Source organism: Agelaius phoeniceus, chromosome 3, assembly GCF_051311805.1.
Source record: "Agelaius phoeniceus isolate bAgePho1 chromosome 3, bAgePho1.hap1, whole genome shotgun sequence".
Lineage (NCBI taxonomy): Eukaryota > Metazoa > Chordata > Aves > Passeriformes > Icteridae > Agelaius > Agelaius phoeniceus.
The window spans coordinates 111038051-111062701 of record NC_135267.1 but is presented as its reverse complement, the minus strand read 5'-3'; the positions used below and the strand labels follow the sequence as shown (position 1 = coordinate 111062701).

Genomic DNA, 24651 nt, shown 5'->3' with positions numbered 1-24651 from the left:
GCTGTTCCTTTGCCACCCAAAAGGTGATTAAAGCAGAAAAACACACCAGCTTCTCATTTGGGCACCCAGCACAGCTCCAACTCACATTCTCATCCATGAGCACAGGCACAATCCCAAAGAAAGGTCTCATAGCCATAGCTGGAATGATCTCAGCTTCCTCCTCCGAGGGCCGTGGGGCAATGCAGATGCCACCAGTTTCTGGAAGAGAAATGAAAAACAAAATATATGTAGTCCATCCACGGCTGGGTGAAAGCAAATTCCAGCTCTTCTTAGGTCAAGAAGAAAAACAGTGAAGCCACCTTGCAAGAAAGCCACTGGGAATGATTTCTGCAGGACCAAGCAGCACAGACATCTGAAAGCAGCATAGGCCTGGCATGGGCAGCACTCAGCAGCCCCACTTCCTACCCAGAAGTGATTTTACAGGGAAAGCATCAGCATGTCAGGGGATTTATCTCCTTCTAGTGTTTCCACAGCTGTCTAAGGTTAGCAGGAAAAACACTTCAGGAGTCTGAATTACTGTTATTACAGAGCATGAGATTAACCCACCCCTTACAGGCAGGTTGAGCTTATTTTCTAGTCAAAATTGAACCTTTTAATCATCCTTTTCCATTCCTGCTGGGATGAACATTAAATCAGACTCCAGCCTTAATGAGGTCTTTTCTATTCTAAATCTAATTCAGAAACACAAGAGAGAAACAAAAACAAAGGAGAGTAAGGCTTTTAAAAATACAGCTCTATAAATAAAGGTAAGTTCTGCCACATGGAGAGTGCATTCCTCTACCAGCTTTGCTGAGCTTGTGAAAATTGAAACCAGGGGTTGGAATGGCTGATTTTGACCCTGAATTTGCATCCAGCTCTGAAGAAGGGTCTCTGATGTCCTTAAGCTTTAGATCTCTAGAAAATGTTTTCACATGTAGCTCACACATAGAAGTATTTCCCATTTTATCGATGGGCATGCATTCACTTCATGTTTCTGTAACTTTTGAAAAGAGGAGCTTGAATTATTCCAGGAAGAAGCTGGAACCCCAGACACCTGCTGACCTCTGTTTGCACAGACAAAACCTGCATCAGAACAGGGACCCTGACTGAGCTGAAGGCTGCTCTTGCTAAGCCACTCCTCATCCTCCAGGCAGCACTGAGAGCTGTGCTTCAGCATGGTGTTTGCCACATCCCCAGCCACGCACCAGGCAGCAAAGTCTCACTCCTGAAGGAGCTGCATGGTAGCAAGGGTGCCTTAAAAATCATTTGCACGGTGAAGACCTGTTATAAATTGGTTTAGAAGTACCAGTTTTAACCCCTGACAGATGACATCAAGCAAAACTCCTAGGCTCTACCCTGCCCTTATGAAGCCTATTATTCAGAGGCAGAGCTGGCAGGGAAAAGCTGTGTTTCCACATTGCCCACGCTGTCAGCAGGGCACAAACCCACCCAGACTTTGGGCAAGGACAGCAGGGTCTGAGCAGGGGATGGGTGCTTTGAACAGGGCTCCCCTCTCACATGGAGAGATCCTGGCTGGCAGCAGAGTGGGGCTCTCTGCCACCACACACAGATTGGAGTGACTGCTCTGGGGAAATCTGTTCCAGAAGCACCAACCCAGCCTAAACCAATGTGAGACAATGCCAACAACAAAAGCTTCCATGGGGTATCCAGAGATGTCTTTCAAAACCAGCTTCTCTTCTGTCGGGACCCAGAACATTCCTCTGGCTGCCCTGGGTGATTTGAGACCCTGCCAGGGGGCTCAGAGACCTTGGCACAGAGTCAAAGACACCTGTGCCTTCGATTTTAGCCCATGGAAACAATGACCAACTTTGTGTGAAGATTTACAAGCCACGAGAGTTTGAGTAGAATGATAGTTAATTTGTCACAGGGTGAAAAAGTAGAATTTTGGGGTTTTTAGAATGGGGGTTCAAGAGGCAAGATGGAGGAATCTGGGTGTGTCCTGTCCTTCTTCTTCTTCTTGCCCTCCATCTTCTGCTGGGATGGTGGCACTTCTGGATTGGCTTAGAGTAGAGACAGAGTGCCTAAAATAGGTGATAGGTATTGAAAAATGATTGTAAATAAAGTGCACTTAGTTCTTAGTATAAAAACCTAACACCACCCCAAGGGCGGTCAGTGTGCCACAACCCGACCTGCCAGACAGACCTCAGTGGTTCAGAGAAAGAATGTATTAGGTAAGAAAAAATAAAGAACCTTGAAAAGCAAAACCAATGAATTTTGACTTCTTCTTCAGTCACAGGGCTGGGAAAGAAAAGACTTTCTAAAACCTTGGGGGTCATCTCAACCACAGAAACCTGAGACTCTTCATGGCTGCTTTTTTTGGTGAAATCAGTGACAAAAGTGAAAATACCTAGTGATTCTTCTGCATCCTGAAGAACTACACCTAAAACTCAAACACAGCTTTACTGTCAATCACAACCAGGTATCTTAACAGCAAGATCCACAGGAATTTTTCATCTGCACTCACCACACTATTAAAATTGCTTCTCATGATTGCTCTCTCACTCATTTGCCTCATCCAAAGACTTTAAAGTGGATCCTTAAATCACCATTTGCTGATGCCTGCCAGGCTTTATTAGCTGGCAACAGGTTGCTGCTTTGGAGAGCAGTGTCCCGTGGAGGACACTGCACACAGCAGCACAATTAACCAGCTATTCTGAAACTGTATAGGAAAGGTGACACTGCAGGACCACAGCCAGCATCCATCACATTGCTCCTGTGATCTCTTCCCACGCTCCTTTTATGTTTAAATGGCATATATAATCTTTCCAGGATTAAACTGGCTTCCTCTTTATTAAAGCATCAACTGTAGAAAAAGATTGATTCCACTTTCTAATAAAATCAATGTCATGAATATTTATCATTAATTATGCTTCCGGGAGCCGGTAGCTGTTTACCTACAAAACTGTGCCTGGTTCAAGGCAAGACCAAGTACTGTGCACTAACAGACTGTTAACAGGGGTTAAAATAACTAGCAGTGTTTTTTAACCCCTCACCTGACAAAATCCCAGAAGAGATACAGTTTAATACAAGATAGAACACTGTACTTTGGAGGAAATAGATAACACAGCATGAACACTGCATGCACCTGTTAAACAAACCAGAAAGTGTTAGGGCAAAACTGAATTCTTCTCAATTACATCAGTGTGCAGTAACCAACTGCTTCTCCATGGTGTTTTCTTTCAGAGCAGTGAGGAAGAAAGCATATGATGAGGAAAGACCTAGCCAGTCATCTTTCCTTCTGCTCAGCATGTAGGAACTCAAAAGATTTAAGAAATCAGTAGGTGAAGTAGATAGCAGTTAACATTGCTGCTCTGAATTCTGAGGTGGTTTTATTTCAATTCTGAAAATTAAAAAAAAAAAAGAGCCTGCAAGTCTGGTCTGGATTAAATGGAACTTGGTTGTGTGCCAGAAGAAAATTTATCACACTGAGATAGAGAGCCTGCTAGCAGGAATAAGGACAAAATCAGGAGCAGCTTGACTGGAAAGGGAATGAATATGCTGCTCAATGGTAGTTTAAGACTATTTTTCAGCAGAGGCAGAATGCCAGCAGCTGTGCTCCTGTCTCCATGGCAAACTGGATCTCATGACTTGAGAAGGACATATTGCAAGACACCTCTAGCAACTCCTGAGTGCTGGTGCCCAGAAAAGAGAGGACTGGGTGCTGAGGAAGGAGCCAGGAAGGAGCTGCAGGGCTCCTTCAAGCAGAGGACCCCACCAGGCAGTACAACCCCACTCTGGGTAAACCACAGGGCCAGGGGGGCCAGGAGGAAGAGGCCAGCTCTGCTCCAGCTGGCCTGGAGACAGCACTCACTGTGTCCAGCAGCTTGTACACAGCAAAAAAACCCTCAACTGCTGCCCACAGCTGGGCCAAGCATGTTGCCAATACACAAGTGCATCCTTTCTGAGGCATCAGAGCTCCAGGGCTGATGCAGCTACAGAACATCAATTCAATCATGGGAGAAGGTGCTCTTCAGCAGCCCTGCTGGGTGATGGCCACTGTCCTCCAGCCACCTTGCTGGTGGGCAGCCAGCAAGTCTCCACTTACTCCTTTCCAATCTGCACCAGCTCTCTTTGACTACACAGCTGAGTTTTCCATCCTGCCCTGATTATTCCCAGAAAGGAGAACAAAGCACACCTAAGTATAGATTGTGGCCATGCGGTGCTTTCAGTGCTTTTGCATGAAAACACCATAACAAGGTTAGGACAGTTAATCAACTGAATATGAGTTTTGCAATTCAAGCTGACTATTGCCAGCTTTGCCCAGAAATTCAATCTCTGCCTCATTTTTTCTAGCAGCAATTGGCATTTTCCAGCACTCAAAACATTGCTGTTATGTGCAGAAACTCCCCAGTGACTCTCAAAAGCTTATCCAAATGCCAGGAGGGGTTTTTTTGACAGACTTGTTGGACCAAATTGATATGTGTTAATCCCTCTCTCCCCACCAGCAGCCTGTCACTGGTCAGGGTTCCCTGTGCCCCCCAAAGTTGCCTCTTACCTGTCTGCCACCACGTGTCCACGAGGGTACAGCGCCCTTCTCCCACCACCTGGTAGAACCACTGCCAAGCTTCCTTGTTGATGGGCTCTCCCACTAGAGCAAAACAAGAAAGAAAACAACCTGAGACCCAGGAGACTGCAGGCAGTTCATTCTCCCTCTTGGTGCACCACAAGCTGAACACAAGATCTCCAAGCAGAATGCTCACCACACTTTTCCTGGGATGCACAAAGGACTGCGATGCACTCATGTAACTGAGGACTGACTTTTTCCAGAAGGACCAAAAGGCAAGAAATTAATATCACTGAAAGTAACTAATCAATGCAGGTCATGTAATAAGAACCTCCAGAATAGAAAATAATGCAGAAAAATGCTGCTTGGGTCACCTATGCCAGTAAAATTCAAAGTGATGCCCTTTAACATTAGATAAATCTTTTTAGCCAAGAATGTGACCCTGCAGAATAATCTAGGAAACAGGCAATCATCCAAAAGTTCAATGGATCCAAAATGTGATTTTGTTGCTTCTTCTGCTGAGAAAATATTTGAAAAGCCAGACACAGAGCCTGCTTCATCATCTTTTTTCTAACCACATTCCATGTGATCAGCTGAGCTCCTCTGGCATCTTCATTTCACCAGCTAGAACCTTTTGTCTTTTTCAGATGAAGATTTCATGTCCCTTACCTGAACCCAAAACCCTCAAGGAAGATCTGTCATATTTCTTCACCCACTCTTCTCCATAATTCAGCAGCAGGCGTATCGCCGTAGGTGCACCGTAGAACTGATTAATCTTCAACCTTTGCACCACTTCCCAGTAACGACCTGGAAATCACAAAGTGGCTTTTTCCCTTTCCAGCACTGATATACTGCTGCAAACGCTCAGCTGAAAGGTTAACAGCCAAAGCTTGGAGCTGTTACTACTGTGAGTACACAGCAAAAGCAATGACAGCTTCTTTTCCCTACCCTGGATTCACAGATGTTCCTGAGTGTTGTATACACAGGATCCAAAGCAATGGAGCTTACCTCTCCTCAGCAGGCAGGTCACCCTGGACAGGTCTCTAAACCTGTTTACTGTATCTAGCCAAACCTTTTCCCACCACTTCCTCACCTGGGTCAGGGTACACTGGAGTGCTTTCAAACAGGACAGAGGTGGCTCCATTGCAGAGTGGTCCGTACACAACATAGCTGTGTCCTGTGATCCAGCCAATGTCGGCCACACAGCCAAAAACATCGCCTTGCTGGTAGTCAAACACATACTGCAAAGATAAATGTAAGGCCAGCTGATTTCCTGTTGGAGGTGCTCAAAGGAGAGGTGCTGGACTGGGCATCCAGCTGGGAGCAGGAGAGTGCACGGGGCAAGTGGAGCCTGGCGTGTGGGCCATGGCCAAACAAAGACCAGCCTGAGGTGAGGAAGTGAATCAGAGGGACCAGCACCAGGGCTCCCAGGCTCCTGGCACGTTTGCAAACACACAGGAAGCACAGCTGTACCAGCAGCTGCTCAGCTGGAGCAACAAAGCTCCAACCAAAGCTCAGAGCCTTGGATACCTAAGGATGCCTGCTCCAGGTGGTCCACACAGTAGAGCTGATTCTGAGTTGCAGGGAAGCTACAGACCACAAACTCTCAGATCTTTTAGTAATATCAACAGATTTCCATGAGAGATCTGGAGAGATCTGGATCACCTGCCTGGAGATAGGTGCCCATAAGACATTTACTAAGAAATATTCTTAGCCACTCAGCTGCTCTATATGAGAGCATCACTTTCCAGATGCTACCCTTTCCTTGCTCATCAAATTCAAGATAAAGATCTTGGAGAACTCATTATCTTCTCTTGGATATGGCAAATGCTTCCCACTGTAAATCTAACTCCTCTACCATATGGTGAAGAGGTCCTGACTCATAAGGAGTCAGGTTTATGGATCAGAACTAAAAAAAAAACCCAAAAAACAAACCCATGAGTGTGTGACAAGAGTGTCACATGTGAGTGCAAAGACCACAGAGATCACACAGGTCAGCTGATCTCTCTATCTAGAAAAGACAATTCTCACCTTACTTTTCCACGTGCCTTTCCCTCTCATGCACTCTGCAGATGGAGAAAATGCACCAAGGTGCAGATCTACCTTCTGGACTAAGAAAGAGATGCTTTGGTGTTTATGCTGTCACTTAGAAAAGCTGATGTAAAAATGCCCTTCATGCAGAGAAGTCTGACACTTGAACATTCAGATCTTCTAAAAATTCAACCATGTCAGCCTAAAGAAAGAAAACCTTCACATGAATTGTGTGTGATTACAAACAGGGTGATACCACTAAAACCAGATGGGGATCTGTCACCACAGTCCTCTCCTCATTTCACTGTTACCTTTTAATATGCAGACCTCAGACCAGAAGCTTCAAGAAGCAGTGCCTTGACTCTTTCCATTTTCATGAGAAAGGAGGTAAAACATTTTCCCCAGATCACCCAGAAACACCCAGAAAAGCAGAAGTGCAAACACAAGAGGAGAAATACAATTTTTGTTCTTCAGAGAACAAGTACTATGTGAAGAGGCTGGTTTAAGTGTCCAGATCCTCTCTGAAATAAAAAAGTGCAGCACCCCAATGCAAAATACTACAATAATATCCACATTACCACTGCCAGTAAGATTCTTTCCAGAATCTCCTCAGCTGCAAATTTTGGGCAGCCAACATTGGCACGTTTTAAATGCAAGAGCAGCGCTGCTATTTCCTTGCTTTCATAATTCTGTGTTCGGGTTCGCATAGTATCATATTCCTCAGAACATATCCTGAAGATTAATTACACAGCTCAGATGTTTTCCAGCTTGTTTACAACCAATAAGCCAACAGGGCAGCAAGCAGAGAATGCAGCACCCCTCCCTGATCCAGGTCTCCCTTGTCAGCACTGAAAAAAGTGAACCTTTCTCAGAGGAGGCAGCTGAGTTACCTTGTGTGTGAGAGCAGAATACAGCAGGTATCCAGCCTGGGTGTGAACAATTCCTTTGGGTTTCCCAGTGCTGCCTGAGGTGTACAGCATGAAGAGCACATCTTCACTGTCCATGCTCTCTGGAGGGCAGGTGGAATCTGCCTTGGTCATCTCCTGAGAAAGAAAATGTGATAATAATGGAAAGACTGGTTATATGGAGCCAAGCATCACTCCCTCTGTAAGCAAGGCCACAGCATCCAGAGACAAGAGCCACCACTGCTGTTGCCCCTCACAAATGTCCATGGATATATCATAGCTTAAATGGGCTCACCTGGTGGAAAGGTTCCTACCACAGCATCTAACATTTCCACCAGTACCTCTGCTGGGCAGAGAAGTCAAGGAGAACTGGACAGATAAAATAACATTTCTGGGGAATAAATGGTAAGTCATAGCTACTTAGATTTCAAGCTTTTGCAAGCTGCTGGTAGAAATCCAAAATGTGACTGCAAACACTTGACAGCAGCAGCAAGGCTGGCTGGGTATTGTTAGTACATTCCTTTTCCTGTAAAATCTGCAGGGCTACAGTTAAACTGTGTGTTCACCTCCCTTCCCTGGCCCCAGCAGTGGATGACTGCCCTGTCCATCCTCAAATTCTAATTTTTCTACCCAGAAGAAGAGTGCTTTACTCTCCTGCCTCTGTCTTTACTCTCTTCATACTCCCCTCTTTGCCTAGCTGGGTGAGATCCTCTCCTCACCCCCACAGTCAGAACCACAGGAGGGAAGGATGCAATGTCCTGCTGGGTCAGAGCCTCTCTCAAGCTCTGTACTGTCCTAATGAATAATTCCTGCAAGAATTATTAGGTGGCCCCTTGGAGGAATTTCTTGGTACTGCCTTTTTATGAGAATACACTATAAACACACTGTAGTTACAAGTGAACATTACCATCAGTAGGTAATGTTTAAAATCCAGCTGTTTAAAATCATCTGACAAACAAAGCTTAATAAAATAGGAAGAGTTCACAAAATGTAATTCTTAGCCTCTGAGTTACAGCACTGTTACTCATCTCAGGTATTTCTCATGACATTTCAGCACTGCCAATTCAGGTTGACTTGTCAGTTTTTGAAACAAAGATGGAATCCTCATATGCTCCATTACAACATGAGCTTATATTTTGCAGTAAGCCATTGCACAAGAGCTGGAAAGTACAGCTGCTGTAAAGATCAGCAAGGACAGTTATAACACCAATAACTGTTTAATACTTGTTTTGTTTCAGATCCCAAAACTGACAATGGCATGAGCTCAGCTCTTGGATCACTAAAGTACCTCAGGCTGTTTGCAGACCAAGGAAAATAATCAGTGTCCTTTTGTGGAGTAAGGAGTAAGACAATTTCTGAGTAAAGCTTGTCTTCTCTGTTTAACTTACACTTTTACTTCTTCCTATCTCATGTGACCAGCACAGAGACTCTTGAGCAATTATCTTGCCAGCAGATTAGCTTTTTCCAGGCATTATTAGCATGAGTAGTTCCTGTTTACTGCTGCCAGCAAACTGATAAAGCTACTTCTGCATTAGGCTGGAATCCCATGTGTGGCACTAAACACATAAAAACAGCTGCTGTTTTCTTCCCCAGGAAGCACAGGCTCTAAATATTTCCAAGCCATCACTGTTCTACCACCATGGGACAACCACAACACTGTTCATGGCTGGATGAAGCCTCTCTAGGAACTTCATTATTTCTGCACTGCCTTTCAGCAGGGTCCAGTCTGAGTGCACGTGCAATCCATAACACAGTGTCTGAACACAGCAAAATAACAACAGCCACGATGGTCTCCATGGCCTCTGGGTCTCAGGAAACACTCCTTAAATCTCAGCACTGTTTGCAAGACTTGTGAAATGGAGCAGCACAGCCCCTGCCCATGCTGAGATAAACCAGACATAGATTGAGCTGCATGGACTCACAATCCTAGCAGACTGTAAATACAGGCAGTCCATTTGAGGATGAAGATGCTGTAAGGAGCAGAACTCAGGTCCCAAAAGCACTCATGGAGAGAAAGATTATCCTGGCCAACACTCAGACCTAAAAGGAGTTATCCAACAAGAACATACCTCTTCAAGGGGAATATCACGGTCACCCATGTGGACTTTGTTATCTGTCCTCTGAGCCACAAACACATGTTTGATGCTTGGACAGTTCTTCACAGCTTCATCCACAGTTGCCTTCAGCTCTATGGTTCGGCCTCCCCTGACTCCCTGGTTGTATGTGATAACTGCTTTGCATCCAGCTAAAAAGAGAAAGAATTAGCAGACATGCCAGCCTGTCTTCCAGGCTAGTATGCACACCCAGCTTTCATTACTTTGGGGGTGATGTACAGGACAATGTGCATGACAAACACTCAGAACTGCTGCCAGTCAAAACCAGTCAGTGTCACTGATGAAAGCACTTTAAAACCTGAGACACACAGAGATTCAGGGTAGCTGGGACCCCCATAGGTTATCCAGTCCATCTCCCCCACCTCAAGGCAGGGTCTGCTTCAGCTAAGCCACTCCTGACAGCTATCCCTTCCATCTTCCTAAAACATTCCAGTGGCATCTACCCTACCCTCTCCCCAGCAGTCCATTCCAAAGCCTATCATGAATGAGAGGAAGTCTTTCCCAACATGCAGGCTCAGTGTCACTCACTGCAGTTTAAACCATCCATCCCTGCCTTGCAAACCTGACATGCAGAACAGCTTCTTCCCAGCTCCCTGTGTGAGGGATAACTAAAACATGCACTTGCTCTCTGCAGATCAACTCCACTAGAAAGAAGAAAAGAACATGACAATTTCTGTAAAACTTATTCCCTCACACTAGCCACAAAGAAACTGATGTGACTGCTAGGACGTGAGTCACTGGCTATTTCCCTCTTCTTCTGTTGCTATTTTTAGCATCACTTTTTACCTAATCACAATATACAAGTACTTTGGGGCTGAGAACAGCTCTGTCTGCTGGTAGAAAGGCTCACAGAGCAGGGGCAGGCTGCCAACACTTCCAGTACTGTACATAAATCACAGGATCCCAGTTGAGAATGCAGAATGAGTTCTGTCCAAGAGTATCAAAGAAACACTGCAATTATACTGCAAAACAACAAATCAGGCCCTATCCCTAAGATCTGGTTTTCCTTCCAGTTCCACTGCTGTCAAGCAATAACCCAGAGTACACTGAATGTTAAGCAAATTATTAAGAATTCTAAGGCCAGAGGACACTGCACGTGTCACTCAGGACAAGGCTCCTCACTGCACTCTGCAGGGGAGAGTGAACTGCCCTGCTAGGCGAGAATGAACCAAGAAAACTCCTTCTGCCAAGAAAACACAGGGCTGGGACATGCCTTGGAGCACTGAAACAGAGGTGTTTGTTCCCCAGGCTGCATCTACTCACAGTCCATGATTCTCCCAGCCAAGGACTCGGCGCTGAATCCAGCGAAGACCACGGTGTGAACAGCACCGATCCTGGCACAGGCCAGCATGGCTGCCACTGACAGGGGGGACACGGACATATAGATGGCCACCCTGTCCCCTTTCTGGATCCCATATTTCTTCAGGGTGTTGGCAAGGCGGCAGGTCAGATCCTGAAGTTCCCTGTGGCACAGAAGGAATGCTGTCATGTGAGTGCACAACCTGATTTACACGGGGCAAGCAAAGAAAAGATGAACTTGGGCAGAGTGAGGCTTCACATTCACCTCTGCACCTCATCTCAGCAGTACAGGGCATCTTAAAGAAGGGTGGCCTGGGGCAGGCTGGCAGCCAGGCTGCTCCTGCCACTGTGGAGAGGAGAAGAAAGGGCAGAGTGGTGCTTGCTGCAGAAGGACAGGAGAGAGAGCTGCAGGCACGGTCCAGGACTGCTGGGCTGTAATGTGGCCACAGCAGGCAGCAAGCCAGGTGCTGTCATGCTGCCTCCATGTGAAAAATGCATGTATTTTATTATTGGCTTTTTGCAAATATTAAAGTGAATATTATATGTGTTGTGTTAGAAAGTAATGCTGTATTAATTCTCTTAAGTACTGTGTTAAATGTAGTTTTAGGTTATAAAAAATGTTAAAATAGAAACTTTGCTATGTAGGATCCTTTTTTTAAAGAAAGGACTCTCAGTGAGATAGCAGCCATAGGACACCTAAATCTTTCAGAGAGAAAGAATTTATTGCTCCATTAGCAGAAGAAACCAACTTCTTCCCGCCTGGAAGGCGCTGTTAGGATTTGGAGGAAGAAGTTGATGGTGACCAGACAGAATCCTGTATTTGAATGGAATTTATACATCATGGATGAGGTGTATGAATATGCAACAGGCTATGGCTTTTAAGGGTTAATCCTCTGTGTGTCCTTTTTCGGGTTTGTGCTGCCCTGAAAAAGGTACCCGGACATCTGTAACTCTTTGTATTTATTGTCTCATATTGTCCTAATTCAATTTGTCCAAGTTGTTACTACTTTAATTGTATTGCTATTTTTTATATCCATTTTATTACTATTAAACTTTTAAAATGTTAAAAAACAAGTGATTGGCATTTTTCACACTCCAGAAATCAGGGCTCATTTCAGTCACTCCTGATGCCTTTTTTACGCAGTCAGAAGCCACTGGGAACACAAGTGGGATAAACACAAGATGGAATGGAAGTGTTGTCCAAAGATTTGCCACACTGTTTAAGAGGGGCAACAGCTGGGAGTGCTCCTCAACCAGGAGCTTCTCTTTAAATTGCAAGAGTAAGCAACATGTTTGCATGCATGAGGAAAGACAGGAGGACTCTGGAGGCACTTGTATGGGTGCAGATTTTACAAGATTCTCATCAAAGCTGGATCACCTGCAGCCCAAAAGCCTTTCAGAACACAGGTACTGCTGCCACTCTTGCACAGAGAAACTCAGGAACACCAAGAACGGGAACAAAGTCTCTTTTCATGGGACTCTGCTGTGACATGGTGACAATAACAAAAACATTCCTCTGAGGAATGAAAAAGCACTTTGTGGGCAAGGGCTTGCACATTCCCTTATTCTGGTGCCTGCACAGGGGACAAGACAATAAAATAAACCTGGGACCAGGATGCTGCCATGGACCGAACAGCTCTGCATGCCTGCAGTGGAAGGGCTTTGGGAACAAGGGATACTGTGCCAGGTGAGGAGTGGTCCCATGGCAAGGGAGGAGGTGCTGACAAGGAGCAGCAGAGCTCTCCTTCTAGTGCCAGTCATCAGCTCTGATGAGCAGACTGGCAGAGCCTGCCAGGAATTGTCCTTTGGGTTCATGAACTCTCTAAGTACCAAGGCCCAGAGAAGAGAGACATCTTCTACCCTCCAGCATGTTCATCATCAACCTGCCACCTGTGAACCCTTAGGGGTTCTAAGCTACACCACCAGAGACCCTCATAACTTTTAACATAGAAATTAATCTGGAGGGGGGCTGCATTACCTAATAAGGATTCATGCTTTACAGCATCCTTAAGTATCCTCTTCTTCCATAACTGGCAATAGCTGCAAAAAAACCCCAATTTTCAACTGGTAGCTAAGCAGCAAATAAAATAAAAGCTGTTTCTGGTCCATCAAAAAATATTTTGTTCCTTTTTTTAAACCTTTGCAAGTCAGAAATAAAAGCTGAAGTGCTCTGCTTTGGAAATATCTTATCAAAACTGAGAATAAGTAATTTTTGGAGAGTCCATCCCTTAACTTGTCTTAAACCAAGAGAGAAGACACAGAAAATGAGACAAATCCAAGGCACAGCACTTCATATTATTTATTTTATATTATTTATTCTATTTATTCTAAGACTACTCCTGTAGCATCACATAAAGAGTCATTTCTGAACTCTGAGAGGTGGCCAGATGTGTTCAGTGCCAGTTCTCTGGCAGTAGCTGGTAACAGCTGCCCCTGCAGTAACCACAAGTCTGCAGAAAGCAGGGATGGAGTAGCTGCACCCCAGACTGAATTCTCCTCAATCCCTTATAGTGGAAGATCAGCCTAAACTCAAAAGCACAACACTGAAACCCTCTCCTCAAGCCCCTCATGACCATGGAGGTGCACAGATTTCTTATTTTGCTTTTACTGAGCTCATGAACTGAGCAACTCTGTGCAATAATTCCCACCCAACCATTGGTTTGGTGCCTTGTCCTAAAAGGCCACATTTTCTGGCCTGGAATTTATCTGATGCTGCATTAAAGAAAAATTTCAATGAGGATAAATAACAAAGAGGCAAAACAAAAGGTGCTCAACTACAAAGTACATGAAGGGAAACCAGCCCCAGAGAGACAGCTGTGAGAAAGTAAAAGGAAAACTTCTTATCTGCAATGGAAAACACTCAAGTGCTTTCTGAACTGCAGCCTCTTTCTCCTATACAGGAATGCCAGAGTATCTCTGGCTAAGGTTTGTTTTCTGAGCAACTTCATGATTCCTCTTGTTCCTTTTGCTTATTCAGGATTTGGTGGCCACAATGGCAAAAGCTCTCATTGTTTTTTATGATTAAACCCAATTTGATATTTGCTTAATGAGCATGTGTAAATAAGGTGATAGACAACATGGATCAGTCTTTACCCATGGATCTATCTGCCTCTTCTTTGTGTGCTGAAATGCTGGGATAAAAAAGCCTTGGAGGTCCCTCAGAGCTGCAGCACATGGAAGAATGGACACAAAGGTGAGGAAAAGGTGAAGCCAAGAACTCCAACAAAGACTTGCATAAATCTCTGAGCATCAGGTATGTCTTTTGGCTCCTGTGGCAGCAAGTCAGACTTGCTCTCCAGCTCAGGAAAGGGAGTTAGCAGGAATACTGTGTCAGGAATCCTTCCCTTGACTCTTTCAAGCACATTTTGTTATCTAACAGGCAGGCAACGTGTTACACACTGTCAGTCCTCAACTCAGACACATCCTGGGAAGGAATGAGCACTGTGCAGAGTCACTGGACCTAAACAAACTGAGCAGGAGGTGACCACAGCCATCATCACCCTCCCCATCTGCTACTACTGCCGAGCTTGGCATTGTAGTTCCTCCATCACACAAGGCTGGAAGAGCCAAGAGTAACTGAAACCCTCAAACCCAGCCAGTGCCCCACCCCTGACACAGAGGCATTGGCATGGAATGCAGGCCAGAATGGTGTTGGTAGCATGGCACATCCACCTGCTGCCTGCATTCCCTGGGAGAATTCCCAGTGCAGCCACTCAGAGCAGGGCACTGCACTCAGCAGAGGGAGGCAGGAACAACCACCAGAGAGGAACAAAGCCATGGGGCTCACAGAAGGTCCTGGAGCCTCTGTGCAAGCAGGGCAGACAGCAGGAGGATCTCAGCAGAGCCACAGCAGGAGAAGGAAATGTGCTGCAAGCCAAGGGAAGCGCTCAGCCCCTCCCGACACAGAAACCGCAGAGTCAGTTCATGGCAACAACAATCTGAGGATCCTCTGCAAAAGCAAATTGTGAGTTGAGAGCAAATAAGAGAACAAATTGGACAGGAAAACACTGCTCCAGCAGGTAAAGTGTCAGAGCAGAGAGGAGAAACGGGGAAGCAGCAACCAGAAGGGGAGACCATTTGCTAAGGAGAAAGAGCAAGAGATCCAGTCTGTGCATTTAGAACAAAACAAGCCAGGAAGGTGGCAGAGGCATTAATGAACACAGACAAAGGACCAGAAAGAGACATGTGGACCTGCTGCCAGACAAATGTGGGTATCAGTGGTGACCAACAGGGCCTATTTCTTTCAGTATGATTTAGGATTTGAGTGTTAAGGGCTAAAACTAATAATTAACTCTGGTGTCTCTCTCTATAAGGTGTGCTTCATTTTGTCCATAGACAAGGTTTGAGCCTGTTGTCTTCCAGACTCATCACTCACTATGCAGGCATCTCCTCAGCTACCACAGCACCACTCCTAAGCACAAGACCTTCAAGGCTGGCTCTCCAACAGAGCCAGCCTATCATTGCTTAGGCCAGCCCTTCTATTACATCTAACAGACAGCACTCCTCTCCCTGTCCTTACATCTCTGTTCAGGAACTGACAGACCATATTTCTCCCAGATCCCTCCCCAGATACAGCTTCCAGAGCCCACTGCTCAGTGCAGTGTCTGGAACAACTTCTGTAAAAGCCATCAGCACCACGTGGCCCTTCTCTGACGCGTTTCAGGGATGCTTTGCACAAACAGCCTTCCAGTAAGAAGTCTGATGTTACCTTTTGCCACAGCAAGACAGCGTACAGCTTTCTAAACAAAGGAAGCCAGGTCCTTTTACATAAAAACAAAAATTGCAGCAAGACCTTCTTTGGGAAGCAGCCTATTGCAATATGATTCTAGACTTTTTCTTAATGCATTCAATGCCATATACAGGCTTTGACAGTACCTGGTTTAGAGCCTTAGCCCAAGCCATGCTCTCTGCTGTCATGGCACAAAAGCTGGGTTGACTATTTCTTGCAGCAATCAAGTTGATTTCTTGGAACCATAGTTTGGATTAGGCTGAAACTGTTTGAAAATTCAGGCCAAGTGTCCAAAGTGGGCATCAGAGCACAACTGCCCAGGCTTCCTGCAGACATCCTGAACCCAAGGCAGAGGAAACCCCTTGTAACCTTTTTCAGGTGAGAAAGTGAAAAATCCATGAGCTGTCTTGGATGGGGAGAGCTGCAAGCCTGGGCAAGATTTACTTGCAACCTCGACTTACAAAGACAGCTCTGGAAAAGAGTTTGCTGCCAATGGCAAGTACCACCATGGCTTCCAGCTACAGTCTTCACTGTGATCTCTAATACAATTTCATCTATTTTAGCTCAGGCTGAGGAATCCATTGGGTTTTTAAAGGCATAGCTGTCATGCTGCTCATGAAGATGTCCAACCACTTCCCTCCCACCTACCTAGGACCCCTGATTTCTGGTCATTTAGCTTTCCTCTCTCCCTACTTTGTATTTTGCATTTTGAATTCTCCCTCTGGCAGCAACATTTCCTGCACCAAAGTGATCACCCTTCTTTTGAGAAAGTGGACAAATAAATCTTGCCCAGGCTTGCAGCTTTCCCCATCCAAGACAGCTCATGGATTTTTCACTTTCTCACCTGAAAAAGGTTACAAGGGGTTTCCCTTGCCTTGGGTTCAGGATGTCTGCAGGAAGGCTGGGCAGTTGTGCTCTGATGCCCAGTTTGGACACTTGGCCTGAATTTTCAAACAGTTTCAGCCTAATCCAAACTATGGTTCCAGGAAATCAACTGATTGCTGCAACTCTTGAAAAACAGGTTAGCTAATGCATTCTGCTGCCCACTTCCCACAGCTCCCATTGACAACAGCCATGGGATTTTGCAGATCCACAGGTGGATAAACTGTAGAGACAATGGTAAACCAGGAAGCACCAGAGAGAATAAATAGCTCCATGTCAGACAGGGGGAGGGCTGGCATAACTTTAGCTGCTGTCTTCAACACCTCCTGTTGTTGAACTTACAGAAGCTGCAACCCAACAGCTCTGGCCACCAACTCCACCTGCTTCTGAAAGGCACAGAACCTTTAAAAACCCAGGCTCAGCAATGCACTGGGGAATTCCTCTGCAAGGTTTCAAAGGCCCTGAGCCCTGACAACATCCACAAAGCAGGACAAAACACTCCTGGTCTGGTTGGACTCTTCTGACAATAAATTCAGCTGTCAGCTCACAGCACCATGGTGCTGCTAAGCCACTGTCCCACCAATGAGCTTTTGGTGGCTCAGCCTCTGGAGAGCCAGAGAGCCTCTTAAAAACTGATTTGCATGATCTGTCCCCACTTTGCTGACTGCAGCCACCAGAGCCCAATAGGTTTGTATTCCCTGTTGTTACAAAGCAGTAAAAAACCAAGTCTCTTGCCTACTCATTCAAAACCAGAGATGATTTGAAACTCAGCTAAATTTCTACTTGATAGAAATGAAACCCACAGGGAAGAAAAAGCAAAAATGGCCAGTGAACATTTTTTTTTCCTGAAAGGCTGAGTTGCATCAGCTAGAGACAGGACAAAACTCAGCAGTAAAAAAGATCATCACATCTGGGCTTGTAAGGGCAGCCATCATCTCCTGGTGCAAAAGTGCAATGTTTCACCCATGGCTTTGGGTATCTTTGCCCACCAGCAGATGTTTGGATTCCTTCCCTAGCACACAGCACTTGAACTCTGCTGCACAAATACAACCCACCTTGCTGGCAGGGATGAGAGCTGACTGACAGCACAGCCCACCAGCTCTTTGCCCACAGTGGAGGCAAATTGAGGCTTTTATTTCTGCCAAGGATGAGCTAGCTGGGACAGCACTTTCAGTGCAGCTGTGTTTCCTGCCAGTGCATGGAGGACAATCCACTGATGAAGGTTTTTCCCTTCCTCAGGGAGGAGAAAGCCTGTTCCAGCCCTTTTCCTGCACATCCACCTTCTTCCTTTGCAGGCTGTGATGGGAACAAGGCCAGCACTCAGCTGTTTTCTTGTCCCTGACAACTCCCCAGAGGAGAAGGCAGAGGACCAGGCCAGCAGCTGCATCTTTCCTTGTGTTGCCCAGGGCTTATCTCTGAGGAGAAGCAGCTCACAGCAGCAAGCTTTGCAAAGTAGATAGTGCAGAAAACTGGTGCCTTGCAGTATGTTGCACATAAGCCCTGCACAGTTCTCTCCCAGCTGAATCCATGACCTTACTCCAAGCTGGCCCATAAGGCAGTGCCCAAATTAAAGTCTTTGTTTTCCTACAGTGCTAAGCCCTTACTCTGAGGCTGCTGTGCCATTAACAGGGCATCCAGATCCTAAGGAAAGGGGCATCTCTCTTCTGCCAAGACACGTCCAGCATCCCTCTCATTCCCCCTTTACACTGAGGCTGATGTGCTGCAGAAGGCTCACCAAGGACCACCAGCATCCCACCTCCTGGGCCACCTCCTTCCCTGATAGGCTTTCCCTTACAAAATTTCCAGCTCAAATAAGGCACTACTGCAAAAGGTTTTCAACTGAGCCTTCCTGACCCATTAAAAACCCATAAAAATGCAGCCCAAAGACCACAGAAAAGGCAAAATACTCATAGGGTATTGCTGTTTTCAACAAAGCTATTCCTGCCTTAATGAGATAAGCAGAGAACTGAGTGACCTGTTTTACCACGTGGTAGGACCAAAGTCTCTTGAGAAACTCAAATGCAGTCACACCTAACCCAGAGTATCAGGCAGAAACAGAAAAATGGCTCTCAAATACAGGCAGAAGTTTGAAAATAGAGATTGCCAATACGTCTTTCTCCTTTCTGGTACCAGTTACTGTATCTCTGTAAGGCTGCACAAAGAAGGGTTCAGTTTTTAGATATGGTTACATGTCTTCATGTCACAACAATCACAATTCCACACGCTGAAAATATACTTTCTTCCAAATGCCCAACTTGGGCATGGCCAGGGAAAAAAAAAACCTGTTGCTGTTCAGAAAAGCTGTCCCTTATCTCCAGAGATTGCAGATAAGATGTTTGAGTGTCTGCAGCAGCTCAGTACATTTCAAGTAGCAGCCTGAGGGGAAGGTTAGAGCCGCCTTGAATGAGGCTGTGCTGTCTGTTGGGCTGCTTCTCTTATCAGGTTGATCTGAGCACAATTGTCACCTCTTTCCTACCCCTAGTGTTCGTGCCTGAGGCATAAAGAGAGAGGTAAAAGTGCACAAACCTGGGAGAAAAACATACCGTACATAAACACCGGGAGAAACCTCAGGCTCCATCTCCATGTTTACCACCAGAATGGCAAAATGCAAGAGCACTGAGCCAAGCCACCCAGCTCATTGTAACGTATTTATATCATAACAGGCCTAAACACCCTGCCAAACAACAATACCAACCAATGCATTGTTATTAAAACCAATGCACTCCTCTCACAGATTTAGATCAGGCAGTGTTTATTTCTGTTGCATGGAGCACTAACCTCTCAAAGTTATTTTTACACCCACTCCTCCCTGCTGACCACTTTCCTCACTCGAATGAATAATGTTTCCAGGAGCTTTCATAAATTCTGGAGATGAATCAGACCACTAAAACCTATTCAGACCCAAGGAGCTCTAGGAATCCCAACAAGTTCCAGAAAACATTCTGTAAAGGTCTGATGCTAGGGACATTCTTCATCTCCTCTGCTTTCTGATCCAACAGAACAAACATCTGGCTCCCTGAGATTCAGCAGCTCAAACATTTGGCTCCCTAAAACATGCACTGAGGAATGTACAAGTCTGGGAAACATTTAAATCTCACTAGAGACAGAGATGATGTAAAAGGCAGTATTGTCTCCAAAATGAGGGCACATAGCAAGGAGAAAAGAAACATACTTAAACCTGCCATGTTCTAACAAACCCTGCAATCTGTAGCATCAATCACAAGTCAGTGTCACTCAGAGCAGCCTCAAGGTTGCTCTAAACTGCACTGAGGATGGGAAAGAGAAACATGGAGAGCTTAAAATCCCCTCCAGCCAGGGCTCAGTATCAAGCTGTTGACCATAAACTCAAGATGTTTGCACCAAGATGTTTTCTACTCTGCTTAAGCCAGAAGCTGCTCACAGAAACTTTCCCATGTGTATCTCCAGCAAGCAAAAAGGAAACTGTCAGGTGAAAAAAATCCCATTTCCTGTTCCCCACACTGCCAGGCATAGTAAGAAGGTGCCATACCTGTAGGTGACATGCACTGCAGTGCCAGGTTCATCTCTCTCCCAAATCAAAGCCACTCTGTTTGGAGACTTTTCGACGTGCTGATCCAAGCAATTTACTGTAAAAAAACCCCAAAGGTTTAAACAAAGCCTGAACAGAGGAAAGGTGCTTTGTAAACATAGCTTGGTCAAGTGCAACAGCAAGCAAATAGAAGATGAAACATCAGTTTTTGGGTTGCTAGACACACACTAATGTATTACAGAGGAACTGAGAGCATTTGCAGCTCCAGTAAAGCTATACAATAAATTCTACACTTAATTGGCACAGTGGCCTTAGAGATGGATACCCATGAGAGGCCATGGCAAATGCAGACACGGGCTGAATTCATGGCTCAATTCAGCCATTTAGCTCCACTGGCGAGACTTAAGCCAGCCCAAATCCTTCCCCTGCTCCCAGCAGCACAAAGGCAAGACACCCTTTTGATGTTTTTGCTCCCCAGAGCAGCATTTCACTACAGACAGTCTTCCCCAGCTGGCATATTTAGCACTGCACCATTTGGATTTTCTAATTAAAGCTCATGTGAAACATTTTTGTTCCAGGGTATAACAAAGGGTTGAACCTCAGCTAACTGAAAATGTCTAAAACTGTGGGATCTATGGTAAACTCCAAGTTCAGACATCTACAAATTTTCAGACTCATGGGAAAGATTAATGTGTCTCAGGCTGTGTATTCCACCTCCTAAAATTTAAAGGTATAAAATTCCCTTTTAAAGGTGCATCTCTCCCCCTCAGCAACTTGAAATGGAGGACTTAGGGAGAGCACCCAACCTGAAGAAATTTATAGAATCCACAAAAGAAACCTGCCTGCATGTCCACTAGCAACTTGCCTGATAGTTAGAGAACATCCTTGTTAAAGATTAATTCCAAGCCTATATGACACTTACTTATTGCATTGTAATCTTTCAAAGGCAGTTACTTTATTTCAACAGGCAACTAGTCAGGGACACTGCTGTATAACACAGAGAAAAACCTTTTTTAAAATTGCTGGATTTCAGATCATATTTCCTGGAAATATTAATACTGATGGGAAAGGATTTCATTTTTCCAGATAAATTTTAAAAAGCTGTGTGCTGCAGTAGCTTTGGCTGCTCTGTGATCACAACATCACATGGGGTGGGAATGAGCCCCTAAAGGTGCACAAAGAAAGAAATTCCTCAGAATTTAACACATTTCATTGCAAGACCAAATGTTGATCTCAAAAATTTGAAAAAGCACTCTTCAGCTGTTAAAAGTCTTTTATTTTTAATGCAAAACCCTGCAGCAGTACCATAAAAATAAGACAAAGCCATTTCTTAAGTCATCCTAATAAGATACAAGAGGACAAAAGCTCTAGTGGGGAATTTTTTAAGCAGTTACACACTGGGTTCCTCTGCCTGTGTCCATTGCTGTGGCTGGGTCCACAACAAGCAGCAACTCCCACCTCCAAGCTCCTCACGGCTCCACCCTCACTTAATGTGCCACGCTACACTGAAGCACAAAATGGCATTCATTGCCCAAACAACTTTTCTTACTCATGAGCAGCCAGACTGGCCTTCAGAGGGAATTCCTGCTGCAGAAAGCCCTGGCTGAGCCAAGTGGGAGATTTAGCCCTGTGCTCAGTAAGAATGAACAGGTGAACCAGAGCCAAGTGCTATTATTTCCTTCCTGATCTTAGGCTTACATGAGCCTTTTGCTCATTTTACAAAATAGAATTTAGTGACCTTCCCCTTACTACTACACCCTAGTGGGTTCTCCATACATTTTCTTGCTTCCTTGACTGCTCAGAAACAATTAAATCTCAGTAAGACAAGCTCCTGAGAATGTGTCCTGGTGGGAAATGCAGTAGTTTGCCAGGTTATTCTCCTGGCCAGGAGTTACAGTGCAAGAAATCCAGAAGCTCTGAAGATCAGAGGTCCCCAAAATCCTTCTGCAAGGGCCCTCAAGCAAAGAGCATCAGATGACTCAGTTGCTCATGGTTCAGCTGTGCTGGGAGACATGCACACAGGATGCTCTGGATCAGGGACCTGAACTGCTGCCATGTTTCTGCAAGTGCTCAAATCAAGAGGTGAAAGGACAAAATCAGAGTTTCCTAACAGAAAAACAGCCACTTGGCCGTGACGAAGTACTGAAAAATTCTCACTTCCTGTGCTCCCCACACTGCCTTCATCACGCTTGAAAACAAAACCAGCAACAGCAAACCTGTTTCATTCTGTGCATCTGTTTCAAAGATTTTCTTTTATGTATGCAAAAAAACCCAAAACCTGAGTGGCATTTTCTGTCTGCTGAGGAACCAGATCCAAGGCCCAGCAATATCTGGATATCAAAGATCTGACACAGGATCCAGAAGAAAGTGTTGATCCCACTCTAGAGAGGAAAGAAATAGATCCCTGATAGGCTGTGCTCAGACAAGATCTTCCTTTCAACAGGAATTAATGACAACAAAACTCTGGCTAAAATCCTCTGATTGCTGGCTGCTGGGCACAGGGCTGTACACACATCTCCATAGGCTTGGGATCCACTGCTGGGCATCATTCCCTGGGAGGAAACACTCTCTTATGCTCTCTGGAAGACCTGAGGAGGGTTTTCTCTTTTGGCTGTCAAAAAAAAGTGGCCAGAGATGTTACAGTTACTGCACTACTGAACCGGTGCTCTCCCCGAGGAACGGGAAATGAAGGTCAGAAATGTTCATATCCCTGTTAAAAGCCATCACCACTGCGTGGTACCCTGCATGGGCTGGGGCTCACTCCCAGAGGATGAAGCACAGCCAGAGGACACAAGACACAAGACCTTCAGGGCAAGACACGGCACGGGCAAAACTCAAAGGCAGTCAGGGCAGCCACGGCAAATTTTACTCTTGTTTCATGTTGAGTGGTGAAATTGGAGGAAAATACCAAGATCCTCGTTTAAAAGAAAAAAAAAAAAAAAAATCCCTGCAGCTTCTGCCATAAAAGCCTGGGACCGTTCCCCACTTGTTGATCATCCTGAGCCACCACGGGGCCGGGCAGAGCCCAAACTGGGCATCCCATCCCGCAGGTCGAAGGGCGAGGCAGCGCCCGGGCAAGAGGCTTAGCCAGGGTTATCCCGGCTTCGGATTTTCTCCCCGCTAACAGCATTTCGCAATTCCTGGCTTGTTTCCTCCCAGCGCCGCCCAACCGAAATCCTCGTTTTCACCCCTAAAAACGGGCGATGGCGAAACTTCGCCCCTCGGGGACGCCTCCCGTCCAGCCCGGCGGCCCCGCCGGGGATGCGCCGCCGGGACCCCTTACCCGAGACGTTGAGGCGGCCGCCGAGGAACCAGCGGGCGGAACCGGCGGTGTCGCCGGGCTGCCAGGCCGTGTGGAAGGGACTGTCCCAGCGCAGCCACCCCCGCGCCACGTCCGCCCAGAACCCGGCGGGGTCGCGGGCCGCCCGCTCCCGCCAGGCCCGGTACCCTCCGGGCGGCAGGGCCCCGGGAGCCCCCGCCGGGCTGCAGCGGCTCCGGGACGCCACCGGCACCGGGACAGGGCCCGGGGGGCGCGGGCAGCTGAGGGCGCGCAGAGTCCGCGCTCGGGCGGCCGCCAGCGCCATGGGGACACGGCCCTGCGTCGCTGTCCCCGCCGCGTCCGCCCGGACCGGGAGGAGAGGGAGCGACCGAACGGGCGAGAGAGAAATAGAGAGCGAGAGAGACCGCCTGCGGGGAGGGGCTGCCCCGGCGGGGCGGCTCCGGGAGCGCCGCACCCCGCACACACCCCCCGGGAGCACCCCGCACCCGGAGACACCCCGCGCCCTTGGGAGCGCCCTGCGCCCAGGGACCCCGCGCACCTAGAGACACCCCGCACCCTTGGGAGCGCCCTGCGCCCAGGGACACCCCGCACCCTTGGGAGCGCCCTGCGCCCAGGGACACCCCGCACCCGGGAGAGATACGCCTACACGCAGAGGGGGAAACCCGGCACTTTGCCCTGTGGGGATATCACCTGCACGGATGTGCAGGCAGGGGTGCGCCCCTGTTCATATCCTCACCGCCACAACAGGGGTGCCCAGGTACAGCCAGGAATTTTAGCATAAAAAAGCAGCTCTCAGCACACACACGCTGTCGCTGTCCTATCTACCAGACACTGAGCACAAAGTGCCAGTGGCACAGTCCTCATGCACAGACAGTACTTGTGCTCTTGGGTAGGTGGCAAACACATTGTGCCCTTCTACACCACCATACACACAGTGGTCATAGCCCTGTCCCCCTCTGCTCGAAATGGGTGGGTGTCTCTAAGCCGGGTACACATCCATTTTTTACTTGGCAGCCCTGCCAGCACCATCCATAACGTGGAATTCCTGGCTTTGGTATCACACTTCTTGCATAATAATCTAAGGACCAGATTTCACCCCAACTTCATGATGCCAACCCTCAACAATGAGTAGCAAGGTTTTACAGCAGGTAGCACAGAGCTTATTCCTTGTCTATAGCAGAGACACGCTCTTTTCTGGCACAAATTCTTTTAGATAGCTTGGTCCAGCCTCCCAGCACAGAGTCTGAAAGCTCAGAGTGGCATGGTCTGGGCGTCCTTAAGAAGTGTCAAAGTACCTGAGCATCAACTCTACTCACTCCCAAGGTTTGGGCAGGCAAAACACATTTCACGTTCAAGATTAAAAACTTAAAATAACTCTATATGCTATGAAGCTTCTTCT

The 24651-nt window shown here is 46.6% G+C and overlaps 1 protein-coding gene across 5 annotated transcripts in view; it reads right to left on the bottom strand.

Annotated features, from left to right (window-relative positions):
• Nucleotides 1–23630, bottom strand: part of ACSS1 (acyl-CoA synthetase short chain family member 1) — a 40692-nt gene extending 17062 nt beyond the window's left edge. For all 5 annotated transcript variants that reach the window (XR_013181571.1, XR_013181572.1, XR_013181573.1 and 2 more), the window contains exons 1-9: nt 23256–23630; nt 19973–20069; nt 10818–11017; nt 9510–9685; nt 7426–7578; nt 5598–5745; nt 5174–5311; nt 4496–4588; nt 86–198 (exon numbers count right to left, since the gene is read on the bottom strand). Coding sequence is in view for 1 of the 5 variants with exons in the window: in XM_054629872.2 (XP_054485847.2) it covers nt 86–198; nt 4496–4588; nt 5174–5311; nt 5598–5745; nt 7426–7578; nt 9510–9685; nt 10818–11017; nt 19973–20069; nt 23256–23556 (1419 nt within the window). In the remaining 4 variants the exon portion in view is untranslated. The remainder of the gene's footprint in view (nt 1–85; nt 199–4495; nt 4589–5173; nt 5312–5597; nt 5746–7425; nt 7579–9509; nt 9686–10817; nt 11018–19972; nt 20070–23255) is intronic.
• Nucleotides 23631–24651: the final 1021 nt, after the last annotated feature.